The 25,119-nt window shown below is 47.0% G+C and overlaps 1 protein-coding gene across 1 annotated transcript; it reads right to left on the reverse strand.

Moving 5' to 3' along the window:
* Window positions 1-8,970: 8,970 nt before the first annotated feature.
* Window positions 8,971-16,640, reverse strand: LOC311216101 (ubiquitin carboxyl-terminal hydrolase 42-like; the record flags this gene model as incomplete). Its single annotated transcript, XM_084297648.1, has 12 exons — window positions 8,971-9,687; window positions 10,368-10,509; window positions 10,973-11,073; window positions 11,268-11,408; window positions 11,786-11,897; window positions 12,794-12,876; window positions 13,399-13,469; window positions 13,626-13,693; window positions 13,898-14,000; window positions 14,160-14,270; window positions 14,863-15,063; window positions 16,412-16,640. The coding sequence occupies 12 exons, from the start codon at window positions 16,638-16,640 to the stop codon at window positions 8,971-8,973; spliced, it is 2,079 nt and encodes a 692-aa protein (XP_084153774.1).
* Window positions 16,641-25,119: the final 8,479 nt, after the last annotated feature.

The following is a 25,119-nucleotide window of genomic DNA, read 5'->3' on the forward strand; positions in this document are numbered from 1 at the left end:
CGTCCCCACAAGGCTTGCTTTTCAAGGCCCAGGAGAGTCTTGTGGGCACTGGCCTGGGGCCCCAGGCTGAGCCAGCTGCTGGCTGGCAATCAGGGAGGCTCGCTTGGTGTCTTGGCTTGGGTTTGCGTGGCCAGGCTGTGGGAGCGGGGGGCTGCAGGGGTGTCCTCTGTGAGGAGAATGCAGCAGCTGCCCCATGGGAGCTCAGGGCCGCTGCCAGGAGGCTCCTTCCAGGAGGGACCCACCCGCTGCTGCCCAGAACGCAGAGCAAAAGGATGATGTTTGCGCCTGGGGGAGAGCCCATCTAAGAAAGGGAACAAAAGCTGCTGCCCAGCAGCGTCTGGCTCAGGGAGGAGTGAGAAAGCTCTGTGCAGCCCCCAAGGTCCGTGCAGCAGGAGGCAGGAGGTGCTCCAGGCTCACAGCAGCAGTTCCCCTGCGGCCTGTGCAGGGAGAGGCCCCTGGTGGAGCAGGCTGTCCCCCTGCAGCCCATGGGTCCCCCGTGGAGCAGATCTCCACGCTGCAGCCCCCCTGTGGCTGGAGGAGCCCCCGGTGGAGCAGGTGGCTGTGGCCTGGAGGAGGCCGCGGCCTGTGGAGAGCCCCCGCAGGAGCAGGCCCCGGGCTGGACTGGAACAGGCTGTGCTGAGCCTGCTTTGCCCGTGACGCTCCTTGTGGAGTGATCTCCCTGTCCTTCTGGCAGCCCTTGAGCCCTTGCCAGCCTCTTTTCTCCCCTTGGCGTTGGAGGAGGGGCAGGGAGAGAGCGCTTGTGCTGGAGCTCAGCTGCCCAGCTGAGGAAAACCACCACAGCTCTGTCTTGCCGCTGCTGCAGCACACTGGTAGCAGCCAGCACCGTCTGTTCTTCGAGCCTCAGCAAGCCCACAGCATCTTCCCAGAAGGGATCCCTTTCCTTCACGCCTGACAGGCGCCGCCTCTAGAGGCTGAGGGCTTGTGCCCCGTTTTCAAGCGCTTTCTCAGTGCCCCCTTCCCCAGAGAAGGATCCCAGCTGCTTGGCTTCCCTGCCCTCTGCTGCCAGGCTCCCGCAGCTGCTATCCCAGCAGCGCAGCAGCCAGCTGACAATGTGCTCGCCTGGAGGACAGCTGCAATCTTGTCCCATGGCTCGCAGCTCGCCCAGGGATGGGGATCACCTGCTTCCTGCTGCTTTTCTCTCTGCTCTCCTTTCCAACAGCCTCCTGTGCCCTGGGATGGCCCTACCTTGGGGTAGGCTGCCTCGCCTTCCTCTTGCTCCTTCCCCTTCTTGGGAGGACATTCTGCCCTTCCGAAACGAGATGACTTCTGCATGCATTCCTTCCCCTTGTGTGTATTGGCGCCTGAGACAGCAACGGGGTCGTCCCCGGAGCCAGCTGTAGGGCCTGTGCAAGGCTTGGAGTGGCTGCAGGGAATATGCCAGGGGCTCGAGGGGCTGCAGGGAACATGCCAGGGGCTCGAGGGGCTGCAGGGTGTGTGACAAGGCTTTGAGGGGCCTCAGGTCCCGCTGCAGTGGTTGAAGTCGATGCAGGGAACATCAGAGTTGTTGGAGGGGTTGCAGGTAAAATGCCAGGGCTTGCAGGGGCTGCAGGCTGCGTCACAGCTTTGCATCAGGTCAAGACGCATTTTCCTAGAACCATACATTTCCTCCTGGAGGGGCTGAAGAGCATGGAATGGTCTTCAAAATGCATAGAGCAGACCCCAGCAAATGTAGAGCTGCTGCTAGCAAGTAGGTAACTTTATTGTTCCTGTTGTTAATTTTGTTTCACAACAACAGATGCAAATATGTATCTTGAATGAGGGCAAAGGTGACCTTGGATCTGAAGCACACAGGCGTTCGCTAGTGTCCCCCCATCCGGAGTGAATCCAGAATGACTCGGAAGGAAAAATAAAGTCCAAACCAGTGCGTTGTGATAAAGAGAGTTTAATAGGGTAGAAAAAGAATAAAAACCAACAAAATAATAAATAATGATACTTATAGTTTATAATATATTAATATATAAAAATATTTAATACTATTACTTATAATTTTATAAAAATAAAACAATGCCATACTGTACAACACAGTCAATAAAGTGGATTTAATTAAATAAATAAGAAAACCAATAAATTAAATGAAAATTAAAAAAATTAAATTTAATACAAATAAAACCCATTTTTCCCATTCCAGTGAATTGCTATCCCCATCATCACTTCCCATCCCACTGATCATTTGCTGTCCCAAAGACCTCCCAGTTCTTATCCCCTTGGCATGCCAGTGCAAGAAGAGCTGCAGGCAGAGGCCTTGCTGAGTGACCACCTAAGGAGAGGAATTTAATCCAGAAGGCAGGAAAGAAGAGCAATGCCCCGAAAGAAGAACCAAGTCTTGTCTCTCAGCCCTTTGGTGTCCCAAGCAGCAGTTGCCATGGCCAAGCTTTCCCAGCCCAGCTGCTGCCAGCATCTCCCCAGCTTGCCATTGCCACCTTCCTGGGTGAGGCGCACGCGCATTTGCCATTGGCGCTGTTGCCCATCCCTGTGAGTGGCAAGCCCATCCCCTAGCTCCAGCACGAGAGAGGGGAGAGGGCAAGCGAGAGGGGCAAGGGCTGAGGAGCGTGGCTGAAGCTGGAGCAGGTGCCTGCAGAGGTCTCTGTGCCTGCCTGGGTGCTGCGGGGGCCGTCGAGGAGAAGCCCGAGGTCGGTCACGGGTAGCCGTAATAGTAGGCTATGGCGTGGTCCTTCTGCCGCTGCACGAAGAATTGCACGGGGCCGATCTTGGTCTGGTGGGCCGCCCGCTGCCGCTCCTCCTGGGCCAGCTTCTTCAGGCGCTCCCGCTCGGGACGCTGCTGCGGCGTGATGGGCACCGACTCCTCCTGCTCCTCCAGCGGCGTGGGCGCTGCATCGCGGCCCGCCCAAGGCCCCATGCAGGGCACGTAGTCCACGCGGGGCTGCGCCGGACGCTGCAGCGTGCGCGGCTGCATGGGCAGAGCTGGACGCTGCGCTTGGCCCCCCGTGGCTGGCAGGCCCAGCTCTCTGGGCGCCAGCTCTATGGCAGCATCCCCTGTTCATGCTGTGCTGCCTGGTGGTGCTGGCACCTCCTTTTCCTTGCCGCCAGCTGGGGGCTGGGGGGCAGCGGGCACAGCGCTGGAGCCTGGCACTGTCGGCGGGGCGCTGGGCATGCTGCTGGGGCTGCTGGAGGTGGGCTGCGGCTGCACACAGGGCGGCTGGCGCATTGACCCCAGCGCCTTGGCCCTGGCCCCCAGCGGCTGCAAAGTCTCGCTGGGGGTCTTTGTCCCCGGCTGCTGGCGCTGCAGCGTCTTGGCCCCGCTGGCCTGGGGACAGAGCCTGTCCTGGGGCCGCACGGCACGGGGCTCCCCACTCGGAGTCTCCGGCAGCAGCCGCGCTCTGCGGGGAGGTGGTGCCGCTGCTCCTTGCCCCCCTGCAGCCCCCGGGCTTCGCGCTCTCTTGCTGGGTGCCGTGGTGCTGTTGATCGCCAGCTGCTGCCCACTGCTGCCTGCTTCCCTGCTGCTGCCAGCCACCGTGCTGCTGCCACCCGTCTTCCCCTGGCACGGTCTCTTGCGGCCTTGGCCAGCCTGGCCCAGCAGCGTCTTCCTCTCCTTGCCGGGGGGGTTCTCTGTCGTCGGCCTCCTGTGCTGGCAGCTCTGCGCTGTCCCGGGGGTGCTGCTGGGCGCAGGGCGCTTGGCCCCCCGCTTGGTGCCGGTGGACGCAGGGGCAGGCGGGGGGCTCTTGAGGGGACCCAGGGGGCGTTTGGGCAGGGGTCTCCTATGGTCACTGCGGCCCTTGGGGTTGGGGCGTTTCTTGGGGGAACTCGGGGGGGATTTGGGCTGGGGTCTACTAAGGGCACTGGGGACCTTGGGGTTGGGGCGGGTCTTGAGGGAACGCTGGGGGGGTTGGGGCAGGGGTCTACTAAGGGCACTGAGGAGCTGGGTGTCAGGGAGGCTCCTGGGGGGACTCAGGGGTGGACTGGGTAGGGGGCTCCTAAGCGCACTGGGCAGGGGACTGGCTGCAGGGCTGACTGGGGGGCTCACTGCTGGCATGATGGGGGACTGCAGCGACAGCCCACCCTCAAGCTTCTCGGGGCGCAGCCCAGGGGTTGAGGGGACCTCACCGAGGGCTCCTGTGGCTTCCAGTCCCTGCGTGCTCGGCTCCTCGATGTCCTCGCAGAGGTCGGGCAGCTGCGAGAGGAAGCGGCCAAGGGCAGGACTGCTGGGCAAATCGGGGAAGGCATCCTGGGGCTCCACGGCATCGAGCCAGCTGAGCAGCTCCTCCATGCCGGGGATGGGGATGTCCAGGTCAGCCAGGAGCTCGTCCTGCATGTGCTGCAGCTGCTGGCTGTCCCCTGCCAGCTCTGGAAAGGCCTCGGCAAAGGCATCAGGGCCCAGCTCGGGCAGCTGCGGGGGCTCCTCAGGCACCTGCGGGGCTGTCGCCGCTGAGGACGAAGCAAGAAAATCCCCCAAGACGGGCGATGTCAGCTTTCCCATGGCCCCTGGGTGTGGGGCGCCCAGTGGCCGGCTGTGCCAGCCCCAAACTCACTGTCAGGCGTCGCCGTCTGGGTGCTGGCGGTCCTTGGAGCCTGGGCAGGCTCGGGGGCAGTGGGGCCGGGCAGCGGGGTCCCCTGGTCCTTGCTGAGCCCCACGGCGTGCAAGCAGGGCTCCGGCAGCTGCCCCTGGCTGCTGCTCAGGGTGCGGGGCGTGGGGAGCGCCTGTCCCCGCAGCGGAGGCCCCGGGACGAGGGGTGGCGGGGGGTTGCGCTGGGCGGGGGCCTGCAACAGGCAGGTGCCTGCGGGGTGCAGGAGCTCCCCATGGAGCACGGCCCTGGGCCCCAGCCCCAGCGCATGGTGGGGTACCAGTGTCCCCGTCACCATGGGCTGTCCCCACTGATGGACGGGGGCACAGGGAGGAGCGGTGTGGGGGAGCTGCCCCCCGGCGGGGAGCTGCACCAGCTGCAGCTGGTGCCCCATGGTTGGGAGCTGCACCAGCTGCAGGTTTTGCTCCACAGCGGGGAGCTGCACCAGCTGCAGGTTTTGCCCCACAGCGGGGAGCTGCACCAGCTGCAGATTTTGCCCCACAGCGGGGAGCTGCACCAGCTGCAGCTGGTGCCCCACGGCGGGGAGCTGCCCCACAGCAGGGAGCTGCCCCCCGGCGGGGAGCTGCCCAAGCTGCAGGTGGTGCCCCTGGGCTGGGAGGTGCCCCCCAGGTGGCAGCTGCACCCCGGCGGGGAGCTGCAGCACCTGCCCCTGGACCCCTGGCACCACGTGCCAGATGGTGGCCTGGGGCAGCGCGGAGGGGAGGGTGGGTACCTGCGGGGGCTGCAAGGGCAGCGCCGTCGCTCCGGGGAGGGAGGGCAGCAGCCAGGCAGCCACCGTTGGCGGCACGGCTGGGACGACGAAGGGGGAGTTTTGCGTCTGCGCAAGCCGCGGAAGCCGTCTGGGGAAACCCTCTGTGGGAAAAAGGCCGCTGGGCTGAGCTCTGGGGCGCTGGGCTCGCCAGCAGGGCCGCAGCCCCGGGAGGAGCGGGAGCCGGCTGCTGGACCTGCCATGGTGGCTGGAGAGTGGGGCGGTTGCTTGGGGAACCCGGGCAAGGGGGGTTCCGTCCCAACGGCTCACCAGCCCCTCGCCGACATCTTGGGGAGGACTGCAGGCTTTGGACCCAAGCAGGCTGCCCAGCGCAAGACTTGGCCATGTTCATTAGAACATTACTAGCCTCTAAGCCTCATGGCATCACCTTCCATCTTGACTGCTAAACCTCCTTGCTCCCTACTATCTTCTTTGCCAAGATACAGCTGTCCACATTTACTTTTCCTACTTGGCTGGACTGAATTTAAGAAGGGAGCTTGCAACTCTTCATCTTGTTTGCCACTTCATCATCAAACCAAATGAAAACCATTTGCCTTTAACCTCTTTATTTCAGGCCTTCTTTCCTAGTGGCCATTCAAAACTGGGAAAAAAATAGTCTACCAAGTGGGGTTTTTTTTTGATTTGATAATAAATCTGCAGACTGTTAAGTCATCAAGCACTTCAAGACTGTTTGAAATAATCTCGAGATTAATATAAAAGGAATTCCTCACACATGCTGCGGCCGCTTACCTTTAGTATAGTCGTTGGATGCGATGGAGCTGTATTTCTTGCTTTCGCCTGCACTGGAAGTCTTCCCTTCCTTGTAAGGTTGTTTACTGCTCTCACTTCTGCATTACTGACATGAAGAGCCATCTGGAGGATGGGATTCTTCCTTCTTCTCCCGCGTTATCTTCTGGAAACGAGGATCTAAGTGTTCCAAGGAGCCTTTCGTTTTCCTGGTGTTTCTCCTTTTTCTTCTTTTTCTTCTCCTTTTTCTTCTTTTTCTTACGCTTGCGATTGGCATTGTCAAAGTGAAGCGCACAGAAACACAAATCATGAAGTCTGAAAGAAACATGCAAGTTAAAAAGGGAAAAAAAGATGTGGCACTTGTTGCCTATATGAAACTTGATTTATTTTACCACAGGTGATGATTTGCAGCATGTCAGCTATTTTGTGGTGCTTTGTGCACACGCAACTTACTTTAGATGCAGCAAACTTAAGCCGTCAGATTGAAGGACCATAGGTCCTGGTTTGTACACAGATCATTAACAACGGCTAGCTCTGGAATATGTGCAAGCAGAAAAAATCTTTTAACCTAATCTGGAATGGTGTACGGATGTGATTCAAACTATGTGGTCCAAAGCTAGTGCTCTGACACAATTCAGCAAGAGCTTTCCTGTCTTCACTGATCAACCTAACAACATGATCCCCAGCCAGCTGATGCTATCTAAATAACTTAGAAACTACCAGAAAAAAAAAAAAAAAAAAAAAAAAAGGAAGACATGAGAAGCACCCAGAAAAGACTTAGGATAAAAAATGCGGAGTATGCTGGAATCCTTGCTTACTTGGAATCCTTCTCTCCATCTTTATCCTTAGACTTCTTTTTCTTCCAGAACTTGTGATATTTTTGCATTTTTTTCACCACCTACAAGCTCCTTTTCTATCTTTCTGTCTTTCCTTTCTATTTCACTTTCACTACCTTCTGCACGGGTATATTTTCTTTTTCTGTTTCCTTCTGTTTCATTTTTCTGGCGACAGTTCTCCAAATGAGCTGACACAGGTGGAAGCGCATGTCTTTCACGAGAATGTCTTCTGGAATGTTGCTGAGGTACCGAGCAACGATGCAAGTCTGCTCGGGGTGTGCTAAAGCGACGTACATCTTCCTCTCTCAAGAGGGAACCGTGAGGCCATCCGCTTTTGTAATGATAATGCTTATGTGACCTGCTGTAGTAAGTTGCAGTCAATCTGTCAAAGGCTGCATCGCCGTGAGAGAACTTTCTCTCTCTACTGTCTCCTGTCGCATGAGGTGAATAGTAATCCTTGTAATAGCTACATCTTTCCCATCTCCGTGCTTCGTCTCGATAGTATCTTTCTCTGCTCCAACTTCTTTCCCCTTTGGATCGGTAGTACCTATTGCTACCTTGTTCTGATCTTCCTCCGCTGCCAGATCTGTACTTTGAATATTTGACTGCTCTTCTGCCATTCTCAGGGCTGTTTCTTTCACGAGGGAAAGATCTGTACCTGCTTCCCTCCCAGTACTCCTGCTTGTGACTCTTTTGCTCAACAAATTCCACGCTCTGAGAACACCTCCTCTTGCTGGAAGGACCTGCTTTTTGACTCTCCTTCTCTTCACTAGGAGCATGTTCCCTCTTTCTTCGGTAATGCTCTTTGTCAGTGGTTTTAGTCTTGTCCTTTGTATCTTGGCGTCTATCTGCAATAGCTAAGGAAGAAAGATTGTTAGAGCTACATTCAGTGTCAGACTTGAGAGAGGAAGTTTGCCGCAATTTCTCACCAGGCTCAGAAGAGTCTTTGCCGTACAAAACATTTTCTTTTGAAATGAGGTCACATTCTTTTGATCTTCTTGCTTTCTCCTTGTCTCCACGGTCATCACATTGGTACTGGGCGAGGTATTCATCATTCCCAGGAGATTTCGGAGGTTCCGCAACACTGCATAAAATAAAAACCCATTTCTCACTTCTGCTGAAGGACGTGAATATTAAGAGTAAAACCTTCCAAAGGCAAACAAACAAACAAAAACCTCCGGACTACAGGAACGCTCGCAAAGATATGCCATTTAGAAACCTCTCCTGTGATTAGGACACCTTCTTCAGCTCCCAGAGAAAGTGCTTTTTCCCCTCTTGCTTCTGAAGCCATTGCACTAAAAAAGCAAACGCATCTGTCTCCTTCCACCTGATGCTCTGAGAAAAAAGGCATAGGGGCGAGCGGGGAACAGCCAGTGTTTCTCCAGACAGTGGAGAAAAATGGAAAAACATTCTATAAAGGAACACAAGTTCTCCTTGAGGCACCAACCTGCATCAGAGTGATATGCTCAGTGCTGATCATTAGTTCTGTTCGTGACACTGGACACACAGTATGGAATTGTACTAATTTAAATCCTTCCATTAAATACTATTAGTAGACAGATAAAACTGTAACGAACTTCCATAAAGTCTTGTCTTAATCAGACTGTGCTCATTTTACCTCATTTCCTCTGACAAGCTGTTCAGCTGGCTGGCTGTGAAGGACTCCGTGATGACTTCTCGATTGACTGAAGGCATAGCTCCAGGCATCTGCAATTAAAACGCACAAGTCAGCAGACAAAAAAATACTATTTGTAGTAGTACTGAGGACTAGTCTTGTCAGAATTTCTCCATTAAATGGTAAGCAAGACCGCTGTGAGTTGTATGCATTATCTACACTTCAAAGATAACCCCGACTCACCCCCCAAAATCTACTTTATGAAACTTAGGAATTTTTATCTCAGCTGAGCTTAAGTTGACAAGTTCTAATATAAGCTCAGGTCTGCAAATTCTAAGGGGATAATACCACAAAGTCTTACGATCACATGTGTGCTGTGTTTTCTCAGTATTTCACCTGAATTAGGAACACAATAAACACTCCCGAATACATCGTAGGTGAGAAATTCTCGATGGAGCAAATCTATGTTTCAAGCAATCCATTTGTTTTAGAAAAGAACATCTCAGAAGGTTTAACAGGTTCAACTCGGCAAGTGGAATCATCAAGTTTCAGTCCGTTTTCTTTAGATTCATTAACTAACCTAATAGCACCATTTAGTGAATCTCTTTTTGGCAGCTCATGCTGGGATCTTCCTTTGTCAGCATTCTGACAGGAAGAATTGGAATGCTGCAATGTACGGACTACCTTTCCAACCAAAATTCCATTAGAGGACATTGCATTGCATTTCAAATTCCTTTGAAATAAGCCCTTTGACTCCTCCTCAGATTTTCCTGAAGATTCTGCACCATAAGGGACTGTGTTATCAGAGCTGAGTTTAGGATTTTCATTCACTGTTGGCTCCACAAAAATTTCATCAGAAACTTTTTTGTTTGTTTGCATTTGCTTCATTTGCATTACCGAATTTGTAATTGTGGATGAAGGAACAGCCTGGTAGAGATCTTCATCCTCCACAGCACTGCTAAGAAAGTCAGGCTGTGACACAGTCTGACGAGCAGGCAATTTATTGTGAATACTGATGGTGATCTTCTGTTTTCTTGACGTATCAGTCATTGAAGGCCTGGTAATTGCCTGGTTTTGAACACAGGCCATTGGTGGTGCTGAAGATGGCCTTTTTAGGGTGATACCAGTGGTCTTTGCGTCCTCTTTTATGGATCCATTTCCATTTAAACGGCTTGAATTCTGTATTTAAAAAGAAGAAATTGCAAGATGGATTAACGCAAACACTGCATGTAACATTTTGAAACACAAAACTCTCCTACTGAGTGTTTCTACAAATGGTCTTAACACCTAAAAAGAAAAACACACTGCCCTTTAAGGATAAATGCAAGTCCAATAAGCGTATTCAATTCCTGCTTTTGGTTTACTGCAGATTGGTATCAAATTAACATCATCTTTGAAAACCAGCCAAGCAACTTAACATTACCTGCTGCTATTCCCAAATATATTTATTTTCCCCTTTGAACATACCCTGAAAAGCCTGAAGTAATCGTTCTGGTGCTCAGGAATAAGACAATGAGTTTTCCCTGTCTTAGCTAAAGTGACGAGGATAGGAAAAACAAGTCCTCTTTTAAATGATTTGAGGATTAGTACACTCTGCTTAAATAGTCAAAGAGCGTAGCTCTCTGTGCTTTAGAAAGCTGTCTTGGAGCTATAAAGTAATGGAGTCGCATGGCTGCACAATTTAGCAGTAACCACTGTTTGAATGACTCTGGCTGTAGCATGAGGGCTGTGAAGAAAGCTGCGGCGTGGGAAGGAAAACAAAACTCAGATGCCGAAAACCAAACAAAAAACCCCACACCAAACCCCAAACCCACTAGCAGTTTGGTGCCGTTATCTGCCCTCCCGCTTCCCTGAATTACCTTAATCATATGAGGAAGAAGTCGTGGTCCCATAAATCCAGCCTGCTTACTATTAGCCCCCTGCTGACCCGGAGGGAATGAACAGGGATAAGATGGTGCTGGCAAGTAAAACGCACGTTCTCCAAGTGTCAAATCATAGCGCCTTCAGAAAAGAGCAGTGATCGTAGTTTAGTTTTTCTTTCAGCCTACTCTTGGATTAAATCCCATCCTATCATTTTAGAGGAACAGCTCATACGATATGGAAGCCTTCTCTACAGAAGGCTTCGCCAAGACTACAGACTGAAAAGTAGAGAACAGTCTTCCTACTAAGACTATCACTTGCAGAGCAAGAATTCATTCTTACACCACAGATGACCTTCATTTTACTCCTTCTCTAAATTAGCCAGCTACAGATAACACATAGATAGCAATTTACACAAGTGCTGCAGTTTAAGGCCAAGCAACAAAAGATAATAAACGACACAGAGAATTTCAGGTTAGACAGAACTGAATTAGACAAATAATAATCTTCTCCTGGGATAGCAAGAAAAACACTTGCAAAACAGAAAAATATCAATAACAGGAAAGTAAATCTCTTCTGAACACATTTTAAGATTTGTTATTACCTGATATAAAAAAGTATGTAAGCTTGCTGACCAAGAACTCTTTTAATGTCAGTACGCACTACTTTAGCATCATTCATCTGATACCAAAGTCCATTACCAGCCTGCAAATAAAGACAACGATTTCTTTAGGTGAATTGCACGTTTTCCAATTGAAATCACGGATAGGAACAAAATACACACATGTCAAATAAAAATATAATGAAATCTTTTTCCCTAGAAACAGTAGCTGCTAGTCATGCTTTAATTGGTTTGCCAGCACAACCTTTACCCTGTTAGAAATGCTGTTGACTTCTACCTTTACATAGCATATATAGTGTCCTGAGTGACAGCTGACACCGTGATGTACCAGCACCGCATATAAGGCATAGAGCAGTGGTTCTCCCATTGACTGCGACATGTAGGCTCTCAGGTCCAAATACTCCGGATATTTCACCTCCTAAAGAGACACCAAGAAGATAGAAAAATTATCCCAGAGTACTTCGTGGACTAGCCAGAGAAAAACACTTCCAAAAAACACAGACTAGAATTTATTTCTAGAATATATTTCTAGAATATATTTCTTGATTCACTACAAATAAGTCTTCCCATAAACAACGGTTAAGACAAGAAGTTGCAGAGAACTGTTTCCTGATGAATCAGCCTTCTCAGAGGAAAGCATATGCTTCTTGTCAAGCGGGAACTTTATTGATATTAAGAGAAAGAATAAGCCATAGTCGTTAGTCTACAATTATTGTCTGAAAATATTAACAACTTTCAGCTTTGGGGGATGTCCCATTACACAATGATATAGTTGCATTACAGTGGTAAATATACCTTGTTGATCTTTCCACCTGTGAAATCTGCAAATCTCTTCAGTGATATTGTGAGAACCTTGGAAGAACGGTGTATGGTAAATCTCTTGGACGCAGGAACCATCTTTTTACACCTTAAAAACAAGCAGAGATAAGTGTTTGAAGGCATCTTCTTTTTTCGCCCCCCAAACAAACTCCTTTTAATGTCTCACGCATGCCTATGCTATTTGAATGATATTTACTTGCATAATAGGTTGGTCTTTTTTCTTTTCATAAACCCACGCACTGCGTGTCAGGTTTGTTAATACACAGAAGAAGGTAAATTTTCCCAACAACTCAGAGCATAGGGGGAACAGGAATCTCTCACGAAAGGGTATTACCAGGTTGGATGGCAAGGTACCATTTCTTGGTCTACAAAAGTGGCTATTTGAACTCCAATCCTGGATACATTCTTTCAGCTTTCAAGGGAAATACAAATACTGAAAGCGGAACGAGAGAGCCTTGGTCCCCAGGACTAGAAATTGCAAATAATCTCCAACATAGGTCGACTATCAACATCAAAAATACAACAGAAGCACATGGTCATTCTACAGGAGGGAGACATTTAACAGTAGGAAGTCTTCATGTACTGAGCTTGTCTGGAAAGACACTGAAACCATCTGCCATCCTTTGAAACAAAATAGTTCAGTTTGACACATTGCCCGCTCCAAGGTAGGACCTACGGTGTAAGCAGTGAAAATTAGCCACTAGCCCAGAGAACAACGGAAACTGGGCAGTTTACATCAAGAAAAGTACTGTCGAGAGCTAATAAATAGAAAGAACAAAAGTAGCTCTTTTTGAATTCTGATGGCAAAATACAAGCCAGAGAATTGCAAACCCATAGGGAATGCCTATGAACAAGACTTCCCCCCTCCAAAGAAACAAAAATCCAAGTCTTTTATAAACTTCCACAAAACTTGTAAGTAGATCCAAAGTTTAGAGGTAGTCCAACAGAGTCATGCAACATAGAAAACTGACGTCAAAATCTTACTCGCTACATTTATAGCAATTCTCTCCATCCAGCTCTTCAGGTTTCACAAAGAGTTCCAGAGCTCTGCTAACAGATGAAACCGCCTAGAGCAGTGAGAAAGAAGAGCGTAAAGTCACCGTAATTCAGAATTCCACAGACATACTAGTAGTTTATAAGAGAATCTTACTAACATACTCAAGCGATCTACTGTGAAGAAGGAGGCAGAAAGAGCATGCTCAGCATTGACCTCACCTGGAAGGCATTTGACTTTGGAACAAATACTTTTCCAGTAGCCTAGACAGCATCTATAATGTGCTTTGTCATCAATACTGGGGACAAATTCATCAGTCTAACAATTAGATGTATATTCAGGTAGAACAACAAAGAAGTATGACAGCATTATAATTTTTGCAGAAAGAGAATTCTTTCCCCTTAAACCCAATGCAAATGTGGAGACTATTTACATGGGTTCCACGGAAGGACAAAGTCCAATCCACTTCCTTAGCACCACCAAGCTCTTATGTTTTAACATTATATGTGGTTTGTTTTTTTAAGTTAAACAAGTTTAATTTACAAAGTCATGCATGTACTTAAACATCATGAATTATATTTAGAAAACATCTTACCTTTATATCCAAAGTGATATCAAGAAATGCCTCATACGTATCCGAAACTGCTTTGCAATTCAAGCACTTCACTGGAAACAAAATATAAATGCTTAACATTATGTGAAGGAGACTAACTGTCCAAATTCAAGTTGTTGACAGATACTACTTTAGACAAACTACAGACTGCTTTACTACCGACAAAAGACACAGATCAGTTCTAAGGACAGGAATATTTTTTCAAGTACCTCTCGATCTTAGAAATCCTCCAAATATTTGATGAATGATGGTGGTAGCTTGAGAAGATCTGTCCAATCTGGAAATAAATTATAATCAGACCTCAGAAGATTTAAGGCACAGAGTTAACTCTTCAAAGAGTTTGATGAAAACCAAGGATGATGTAGACTTTCGTTGCTGATAGTAAATAAGGCACTAAAAGGTGCTAGAGATCATTTCTGAGAGTAAATAAAGGACTAGAAGGTGCTAGAGAATGTATGAAAGTGAACTTGTTTATGCTTACTCGGTGCTTCCGTTCAAGCACGCTTCCTGCATAGCATCAACAGTATAGCGCAAGAACTCGTGTGCGTCTTCTTGACTGCCAAAACGGAAATGTTGTCCTATTCCTAAATAAGAAGATGATAGTATTGACCTCATTTAAAAATGAAATCGTTCTTGTATTTCTAAAATCTCTCTTCATTTGAGTGTTAAAACCACTTAGACACATCAAATGATTATTTGAAGATTACAAGCTATCGAAAAGAAACACATCTGAAGCCACTTACGACTGAGATTACTGATAACATGCGTAGGCTCGATGGCATCAACAGTGCAACGCAGGGCCTGGTTAATGTGAGTCTCCATCGTGCACATCATGCAAAAATCTTGTTCACGACCTGAAGAGTGAAAGAACAAAGCATCCCAGTCCAGCGAAATATCCACAACTACAAACATCTAAGTACAATTTAAACTATAGATACAATATCCACTCTCCTTGCTACATTCTATTCTCCCAAGATGCCAATGTCCCAACAGTCTTGTAACATTTCATTTCACACAACTTTACAGAATAAAAATATCCACTAAGCCTGTATTCAAATGCATGTTGTGATGAGAAATCTAAAAGACTACTGCAAAGTCGCAGTTGTAAAGGCTGACAGGAATGTGAACTCCACAGCCTGCAAAATGTATTACTCTCTAAAATTACTACTAAATGCATTACTGTCCAATGCACTTCATTATTCCCATGAAGCAATAAATGATCCTTTAATAAACAAACAAACAAACAATCAAATAAATAACTAAATAAATAAACCATGGTGCATTAATTGCACTCCATATGCTATTCGGAGCCCACTGCTAATACAGTGCTCAAAGCCAGCTTCTACAGGTAAAATCAGGCAAATAAGCTTATCTCACAGAATCACTGCTGTTCTTTCACCTTCAGAGCTATCCAACAGATTCAAAATACTGTTAGAAAGTACTCACATGACTGGCTGTGCTCAAGAGAAAGCATGTAATTGGCAAGTGGGGGTGTGTAGGTCAAACACTGTAGAGTAGCATTAAGAAAACATGTGTTGCCAAGATTGTACAGGCCAACTCCAACACTTTGTGTTTCTCGCCAATCCATACAAATCTTCTCAGGTGGAAAAAGAAGGCTCTGTGGCGGAGCAATTCCATCATTAACGACTGCAAGAAAGTTAAATTTAAAAAGAGATCTTGTTTGTTTGTTTCTAAGAAAGGTATTTAAAAAAATACTATTCTGCAGGAGCACCTAGAGGAGCTAGCTACAATCCAAACCAGAAAAACTTATTGCAGACAGCTTTAATACCACCAAATTCAAATTGGCTGGTCAACACAATGTTTTGGGGAAAAAAAAAAAAAAACAAACAACTTTAGTCAACCATTTTAATTTTTCTAAGGCAAGGCTAACTGCCATTCTGTTTGTAGCACCTAATGCCAAGTTCCTCTCCATCTATAATCTTTAACCTGATTAACTCAACTACTGTTTTTTTCCTTATTATAACTTAAACCACAAACTTAGACTTGAAATTATACGGTAAAAACGTAAAAACTAGGAACTAGGAATGACGGTACCCCTACAGATACCAGATCTTTTCCTGAGCAATGTTATCATTCAAAAAACCTGTGAAAAATGGAAGCTGTGAATAGCAACAATCAAACACTTTTCTTCGCTGTCGTGGTTTAACCCGACCGGCAGCTAAACACCACGCAGCCGTTCGCTCACCCTCCCCCCTCCCTCTCTGGGACGGGGGAGAGAAATGGAAAGTGAAGCCCGTGAGTTGAGATAAAGACAGTTTAATAAGACAGGAAAAAAAAAAATAACAAAAATAATAATAACAATAATAATAATGATGATACAATGGGGATAATACGAAAGTAATAATAGTATGTACAAACAAGTGATACACAATGCAATTGCTCACCACCCGCTGACCGATGCCCAGCCTAACCCCGAGCAGTCCGGCCCCCTCCCCCCGGCTAGCCACCCCTATATATTGTTTAGCATGACGTCAGATGGTATGGAATACCCCTTTGGCTAGTTTGGGTCACCTGTCCTGGGTCTGTCCCCTCCCAGCTCTTACTGCACCCCCCAGCCTGCCCGTTGGCAGGACAGAGCAAAGGCTGAGATGTCCTTGGCTTAGTATAAGCACTGCTCTGCAACAATTAAAGCATCGGGGTGTTATCAGCACTCTTCTCATTCTAAGCCAAAACACAGCATTCCACCAGCTACTAGGAAGAAAATTAATTCTGTGCTAACTGAAACCAGGACATTCGCAAAACAGAAAAGACATGGAGGAATCTGTGCATTACAAAAAGCTCCCCATATTTCTCTGTTGACTGTAAATATATCAAAATTAATTTCTGTAACATCAGTCACTTCAGTTGCCTTAGGGGATTCGCTTTTGAAGTCTTTGTTCACAGTAGTCCCCTTCTCTATCAGTGCAACAAGTAAGAACTGCATTTTCTACTTTTGCTTTGAAGACAATGGAGGCAGGATAAAACGCACACTTACTTAGATCTCTTGGGGCAAAAGCCTTAGATTTTTCAGATGATCTACAGTAAATAGCACCTCCATGTCCTTGGGCCACAGAGACTTGGCTTGAATCTTCTGCAGGCACTATCCGGCCCCAGTTGGCGGTGCGTGACATCAGTATTTTAGTACTTGGTTTCTTGGATTTGCCAGACCGCCTTGAAGAGGGCTTTTTAGGCTTTGAAGATTTGCGCTTCTTAGCTACGGTCATTGTTCACATCTGCAACAGAGACAGAAGTTCTGGTTGACGTAAGACTATCAAGAAGCATTCCAAGAAGAAAAGAGTAACAGAAGTCCTGTCACTTAATCTCAAAGAAACAGCCTTAAGAACTAAATCGCTGGTATGAATGATTTAAAAAGAATCCCCAAACTAAACACACAAAGTGAAAATTTCCATCTAAACTCTATCAGTATTACTTTTCGCTTCTGCAGAACTAGTGGCTGATGCCATTTCTTTCCCTTCCGTAGGATTTTAATCCATTACAACTCTGGAGTCTTTTTAATGTAAAAATGTAGAAGACATTCTCTGAGGGGAATCAGTTATTTATTGATTTCCGGAGTTGCGCAATTATCTGTTAATTAGTACCTATGATCTAATAGATAATTGTTGCAATTATCTATTGCTGGCATTAGTAACGGAACACTATTACTTCACTGCCTGCGTTTTTCTGTTTCGTCTGCACAAAGGTACCCAGAACTCACTGCTACTTTTCTTCTGTCTTTCCAGGGCTCGCCCTCTACCTCACTGTCTACTGCACCAGTCATGAGGGGTTTGTTGTGATTCTATAATGAGCCTAGCTTTTAAATACACCTTTTCTGGGCGTCACTTGGTGATGGCAAGTTAATTTGTGAGGGCTCCTCAGTCTACATCATGCGGTTGCTTTTTCCAGGTGAAAAAGCGGAGCCGTAAGTGGCAGTACACTAAAGCCCTGGCATGTTGAGATCCAAGAGGAGAGATGTTTGGCCCTCCTTTTCACTCCTGGGAACCATATACCTCAAAACCCACAGAGGATGGGCTATATCTCAGAGAAATCTTGGGAAAGGAGAGCATGAAGAGCATGTTTGCAAATTTATTTCTCCCTGGGCTTCTTCTGCTTCTCCAAGAAAGACGAGTTTGAATATAACTTTGGCAGCAGTACTTCTGGTGTTTTACTCCTACCACATTTAAAACTCCTACGACAAACTGAAAAGTTAGACTAAAAAGCAGCTCTTTCCGTTCTCCTTTCTAAAGTTGCACGTTTTCCTCATGCAAAACAACAGGGGAATGTAAGCTAGAAACGGAAATGCTGAATGTAAAACAAAACAAAACAAACCTCAGCCCTCCAGGACAAAAGCCAATAACTGCTACAAAGTCCTTTTTAAAATGCTGATTAGGTTTCAAGGTGATACCGCTTTAAATAAGCGTAGTTGTGTGTCCATAGGCAGAAGCTGAATAATGACAGGATGAACTTCTATACTTCATGTTTTGTTACTGTCTTACTGTAGCACACAGGGACTTGTTACCTTTAGGGAAACCACTAACCTCATGGAGGGTTTAAAACATAAGCTAGTTTGTTATACCAAAATGACGGAGAGAACAAAGCATAAAGTGCTTTCAGATTTCTAGCACGCCTTTATTGCTATCCATTAAACTTCAGACACGTTAAACAAAACACAGTAAATAAGAAAACTCCTAGTCCCACAGCTGGCAAATTGTGTGCAGAGGTTGTAATTAGAACTTTTTTGCCTTGACATTTTACATTTAAAATTGATTTTAAATCCATTCTATACACACTTTCCATTCCTGAAAAAACAATACGCAAACCTGACAAATGCATTTACATGAGAAATGAAGTCGTCCTTGTCCGATTGGAAGACTAAGGTGACAGCTCCTGGGCTCAGGGATAAGCTCTGATCTTCACCAGTGACAGCTCCTTTTTTAGGATTGAAAGGGAAAATGTTTCAGCAACACATTGGAAACATACTTAAGGGACAAGAACAAAATCAAGACTGCAGTGAGAAGGAGAACGGAAAAACAATACTGGGGGGAAAGGAAAGGAAAGGAAAGGAAAGGAAAGGAAAGGAAAGGAAAGGAAAGGAAAGGAAAGGAAAGGAAAGGAAAGGAAAGGAAAGGAAAGGAAAGGAAAGGAAAGGAAAGGAAAGGAAAGGAAAGGAAAGGAAAGGAAAGGAAAGGAAAGGAAAGGAAAGGAAAGGAAAGAAGTAAAAGGGAAGGGAAGGGAAGGGAAGGGAAGGGAAGGGAAGGGAAGGGAAGGGAAGGGAAGGGAAGGGAAGGGAAGGGAAGGGAAGGGAAGGGAAGGGAAGGGAAGGGAAGGGAAGGGAAGGGAAGGGAAGGGAAGGGAAGGGAAGGGAAGGGAAGGGAAGACCTTGATCTTTATACTGACCAATGAGATAAGCCTTACACATTTTTAAGTTTAATTTTGACAACTGATTGAGGTGTTACCAGGTATTAAGTACGATTCAAGAGCAAATATAAACACTAGAAAGAAGAAATCCGATCCACCACCACTGTTTCAAAATACATCCATTTCTCATTTGGAGATGACGTCTCTCTGGCAAGATAGTAGAAAAACTGTAAATACCGATAGAGCTTCCTCTCCCGATGTTCCATATACATACCGATGCTGTTCCTACACCTACGCTCTGAGCATAAATTTATGTTGACATGAGTGACAAGAGAGGGTGTTACTCCTCTCTTTGTTTGCCTTGAGAGACACACCTCTTGTCCATTGAAAAGTAAATTCAAGATTCCAGATCAGTTAAGACAGTTGCTATCCCCCCATTCAGAGTTCTGCAGCAGCACTGTTCAGATGTGTTTAGCAGTCTCTTTAGAAAATGTTATCACTTAGGACCTGCTTCTCAGTAGGTCCACGTTTGGCCTCCGCTTAGCAGAGAGTCAATCCCAGCTTAAGCTTTCGTACAAGAGCCCCTTCACGAAACGGAGTTGAACCCTGACATAACTGAGTTGAACCTTTAACCTTGAAGCTTCCTTAAAGAAGAAAGCAGCACCCAGGCCAGGAAATAGAAATTAATCGTCACTTTACCCTGAAACGCAGTGGGCTATTCTGTGCTGGCAGGATTGCTGCCGGGCTGGCCGACGAGGCGGCGGGCAGCTCCCCGGGGCCACAGGGCCTGGCACAGGGAGCCGCCGGGGGTCTCCAAGGTCCGGGAACAGCAGCAACAGCGGCAACAGCAGGGACAGAGGGGACAGCAGCGACAGCAGCAGCCACCTCAGCCGGGGCCGTCTCCACAACCGCCACAACGGCCTCGGAACGCCGCCGAACTTGGAGCTCCAGCGTGACGCCTTTTGAACCTGGCCGCGCTGCTCATGGCTAAAACCAGAGCATTTCCTCCGGCGTGTGTTTACTGTCGGTGCTGGATCGGCCCTCACCCCGAGCTCTCCCTGCCGGGAGGGCTTTGGGGTTGGGGTTTCCCTCCCGCCGCCGCCGCGGGCAGGCCCCGTGCGCAAGGGGTCCGCGCTGGGGAGCAGCATCTCACCCACGGCGAGAGACCGAGGGCGCAACACGAAAAAGCCCCGACACGAAAAAGCCCTGACATGCGGCCGAGGCGGCGGGGAGACGGCTCTGAGGGAGCTGCCACTTCGCCCCGCCGTCCTCCCCTCCCGGGCCGCCCCGCCGAGCCCCGTGCGCCTCAGGTGCTGCGCTGAGGGGGTGGCTGGCTACTGAGACAGCTGCCCAGGGCACTGCTCATGGCACCGAGCCTGACGGAGGTCAACAAGTGTTGAACAATGCTCTCAGACATCGGGTCTCAGTTTGGGGTGGTCCTGTGTGGAGCCACGAGTTGGACTTGGTGATTATTGGGAGTCCTTTCCACCTTGGGATGTTCTCTGATTCTAGGTCAGCAATCCAGTAGCTGATGAGAAGTGTGGAGTCATTCAAAGGGAAGAGACAGCACAACACTTCTCGTTTGCAGAAGCGGCTATTTGTTAACCAAATCGATGATTCCTTTGCTTCTAGAGCAACTAACAGCAGGGATCCGCTTTACAATGGAGGGAAAAGAGTCGTTGGCATGTCATGTGAAGTAAGCTTCAAATCCCAGAGGATGATTTTGTTGGAACTTTATTCAGCTGAAAACACGGAAGCCTTGCTTCTGCTTGTTTTAGTTACAGCTCCAGTTTACTTTGGCTGGGAGGGAAGGCATTCCAGGCTAATGTGCTGTACCTGTTCCTTCAGCTCATTGTCCATAAACGGAGGAGCAAACGAAATCAGTTTAATCTCCATTAAATGCAGCAGACAAAGCGGAGTAGAGGGCGATCTAGCACTTAATTTTTCCTGTAAGCAGGAAACCCAGAACTCAACAACAGTTTTCAAATCTTGTCCTGCAGTAAATGACCAGCTGAGTGAAGCCTGCATTTAGAGGATGTGCTCCTACAGTAAATGGAAATAGCTTTTCCTCTTCACAAGTGCAACTGAGTGGTGGACTGGCAGCTACGTGGTTAACTAGTTGTGCCAAAGGGGTTGTGTTGAATGCACAGAAAAATATGCAGGTCCCAACAGTAAAGGGTTGTCTGTAGGCATGACACTGAGTACAGATGTTGTCCGCAGGTTCGTGCAGAGTGCACCGCGCCAATAAGCACCCAGAGTCGGAATGCACACGAAGGTCTTTTAATTGTATAATTACTTATAGAACTCTGCAGAGTCAGGTACTTGGCCATCTTTCGCAAAGCAAGCACACCTCTGACTCGAATCACCGTCATTTATACACAGGAAACTTGTGAAAACTCTCTCTTTGGCTCCTTTGGATTGGTTATTACAGCTCACCTAACTTATCTCCACTGAGCTTGTGCATTACAGAGGAATACCGGGGGGGAGGGGGAACAGGAGAGGGGGGACACACACCGAATCCCACATTAGCATAGATTAGCATTTTAACAGGTGTGATTTTTAATGTGCTAATGACACTTAATGAGAAAAAGGTTACTATAGGTCAGTCTGGAGCTGGTGTTCTCCTTCCTGTTTTTTCCCTTTTAGCCCTTCTCTTCCTTGCTTCTGCTAGCTCAAGGCTACCTGTCTCTCTCCTTCTTTATTTTCTCAGCTAAAAGACTGCACAAGCTACAGGCCTCCCTATTTGCTTCAACATTTCCTTGTTTTTGTTTTTGTTTTTGTTTTTGTTTTTTTTCCCAGCTTTGGGACGACACAGGTGTGGTTTGATATTTGCCAGTATAGCTAAAACTCACGCCAGTCTGCTCACGCACAATAAGTAGTAAGATTTAAGGACTGGTTTCATCGGCTTCTTCCATACTAACATCCTTCTTGTGTTTTAGATATGCTGTAGTTAAATCAACACTAAGTTACTACTTGTGGAGTAATTGCCTTAAGCGACTAGGCATCATAAGCACACCTCCATCCCAAAAGCTACCCGCCTCCAAGGTGCAACCACCCCTCACTGAGCACGCCCTCGGAATTTCTCAGAGCCTGTACCTTTAAACGCAAGTGAGATCATTTCTACCAAGCACAACCAAGATATGCATGACTAGAGTCACTCAAGCTCCACCTTAAAGATAGAAAATAATATCACTTGCTTTAAGAGAAAGGGGATGTTAGGGAAGATACTATCAGGAAGGATTCCTTCTGACATCACTCGACAGGCTGAGCCTCTCACTCCCCCACCCCCACTCCATTGGGACGCCGTGGGGTAAGATCTGAACGCTTGCTTATACCAGGCGTCTCTGTGGAATCTTAGAAATCTCTAGAGTTTTGATGCTTTTTAATGTCTTAATACCTAGGCTGTGTACCTGTGCATTTCATGCATGCTAGCTTGCTTTTGCAGACAGTGAATTTATCACTGACAATCCAAAGAACCTGTGTACCTGTCGCCGTAAGAAATTGCACTTAATTGCATTCTTCCTAGCTGTGAGAGTTCTCCTTGAATGCGACTAGAGCGAGGCCGTACTGCGTTGTTGGTGAATCCGTGACCGTGATAGTTCAGCACCCTGAATCCGACGGGACCCATGACGGTCAATCGGCTACACCCCTTAACGCGACACTACTAGAGGAAGAAGATGACAGGGCTTGCATGCACTGCATTCGGCTTTGCATGTGAAAACACCCCCAAATAATTTCACATGCATTTAACGTTTTTAAAGGGAAAAAAACAGGAAGGTGTAGTCTCTCTGTAAGCTACAGCCCTACATAGTTAAGGCATCAGCATTCATTCCTTTGCTTGATAGCAAAGTATGAACATACAGAAGAGTTAAATATTTTCTTTGCATTCTTAAAGGCGATTTTTCAGACTTGGGCTTCAGTTGTTGGAGTTGAAGAGATCAGTAGACATCCTTACTTTTACGTTAAGACCAAAATCTTTATCTAAGATTGTGTTATCTAATGCAACTAAACTCCCACCCCCACATGTTTTTTTTGCAACTTCGCAATGATCTTGCTGCAGTCCCACTCTGATGGTCTTTCAGTAACATGCAAACTGCCGTGGCAGATTCTGTTACAGTGCTTTTCTATTGACAGTGTGCATAACACTCAAGGTAAAGCCCCTCATTTCGCAGTGGGGACATAAAGTGTTTCTTTGGACCCTGCTGCTTCTGTTAGTACTCATTTTTTCACAAACTTGTTGAACCTGAGCCGTGCCTACTGAGCCAACGAATGCTTTGATGACACTGTATTTTGTCAAAGCAGTTTTGCTTCTTGGAGCTACAGAAGCAGCTCTGGCGACGTGATAGGGAATTGTGCTGCATTGGCAAAACCAGACTTAGCTACAGACTTACAACACTTGCTAACTCGATCTATTTCAAATCTCATTTTAACTTTAAAGGACAATCAGTTTTGTGGCTCCTGTCTTACTAATTTGCCTTGTTTTGCATGGAAGGGCAGCCTGTGAATGTTTTGCTTTATTGCATGCTTCAAAAAAAGGCTGAGGAAGAGACTGGAGGAACCTTTTCTATTCTATGGACTTTCCCCCGAGAGTGTGGAATTGCAGGCTACTTGGATGAATGTTCGAATGTGAGTAAGGGAGCAGACCTCAGCCAAAGGAGGTGGAATCCTTGCTTAATAGTATCAGTGTGGGGACATCTTTGCTTAACGGGAGCCGTTTAAACTCTTCATAGAAACAAAATAAGCTGGACATCTTATGTTTGGAAAGCAGTATGGTTACACAGCGGCTAACATAATGACTTGAGTCTACTGCTCTGCAACTTCAGGTTTTGTTTTCAAGCAGTGCATACATCAGTTTAAGCTTTGGACAAGGAGATTTGCAATGCAAATAGTGATAAACCAGAATCAGTGGTGCTGACGAGTGTAATGGTGAAATGCAGCAAATCAAGTATTCCTGGAGAAATGTGAGATTACAAAACTAGTAAGCCATGAAGCACTTTTGTTGTTGTTGTTGTTGTTGTTTTTTAAATCAATTCTTATATGCTGAAATAGCACCTTCAAGAAAATCTGTTTATCTAGCCAGGTAACGGTGTCTCCCTGTAAACATGAAGGAAATGCCAGGAGCAGCCATACCTCTTTGCTGTCAAAATAAAGAGCAAGTCGAGGCCAACATCATGCCATAGTGCAAAGGCTTGCTAAGAAAGATCATTCTAAGAGGTCTGCAAGAAAAGATGACTTACTTTGTCATAAGTTTGTCAAATAGAATGGACGAGTTAGTAGTCGAGTACCGACTGTGTCCGACTCTACAGCTGCGGCGCAGCTCCACGTCCCTGTTTTCTCCGTGGACTCGTCTCACAGTTTTTGCACCAGCTCTACTCCTCAATGTTCTGGTGACTGAAACGCAGAAACAAAGGATTTTGAAACAGTGAAGATGGGATTCTCCTTATTTCACCGTTGCTCTTGTAAAATGGAAACAGACAAACAAAAAAGGCACCCTGAAGTGGATTGAGTTTTCTTTACATTTCAGATCAGAAGTTGGTGTCACAACCACTGCATTCCACTTCTTCATCGCTCTGCACGTTTAAACTGTCTACTTAAAACTGGGACCTGTAGGGAAATTTTTAAAGAGACTGAAAGCTAGCCAGACAAAAACAAACGTGCAACTTTTGTTCCATGCAGGAGGGAAATCTACTCCAGTTATTTCTGTCTTGGAAAAGTGAGAACAATCAACACCTTTCTCTAAGGTGTTTTCACTCCAGTCATGTCAAACTGTATCTAACAGTGCTCAAAACAAACACTATGACATTGCAAGCCTCTTCCTAAGAGGTGTATGTTTGATTACTCTGTTTATGCATGCAGCACTTCCATTTCCTGCATTAGGATCTAACAGCTCAAGGAGGGAAGAATCGTTTCAAGAGAAACACCCAAACACCAGATAACTCAAACTCGTGCTTTTTAGAAAAAAGCCTGCCCATTGTTTGCCATACAGCACCCTTTGGCACAGGTTTGTTGCTTGCACTGTCATTAAAAGAGCCAAGAGGACAAGGGGAAGGGAAGAGCTACACCACTGTGCTGCTAGGATCACAGCTAAGGTTTACTTTTGTGCTTGCCAGCTATAAAACTAAGTTTGAACTTATCAAGTATCGATTTACTTTGCACAATTAGAACAGTTTGCTTTGTGCCTACCAAGCTGCAATTCACACTGCTCCCTCCCCAAGGAATTCATAAAATCTCCTATTTGCACCTACCTCTCTTCACAGAAAAGTCACTGAGGAGTGAATTCAGCTGACTACAGAAGGCTTTGGGGCCAAATGAAAGCCATGGAGTGACCAAGTGCCATCCTCTTCAGTA

This window comes from Netta rufina (genome assembly GCF_964035555.1).
Source record: "Netta rufina genome assembly, chromosome: 18".
NCBI lineage: Eukaryota > Metazoa > Chordata > Aves > Anseriformes > Anatidae > Netta > Netta rufina.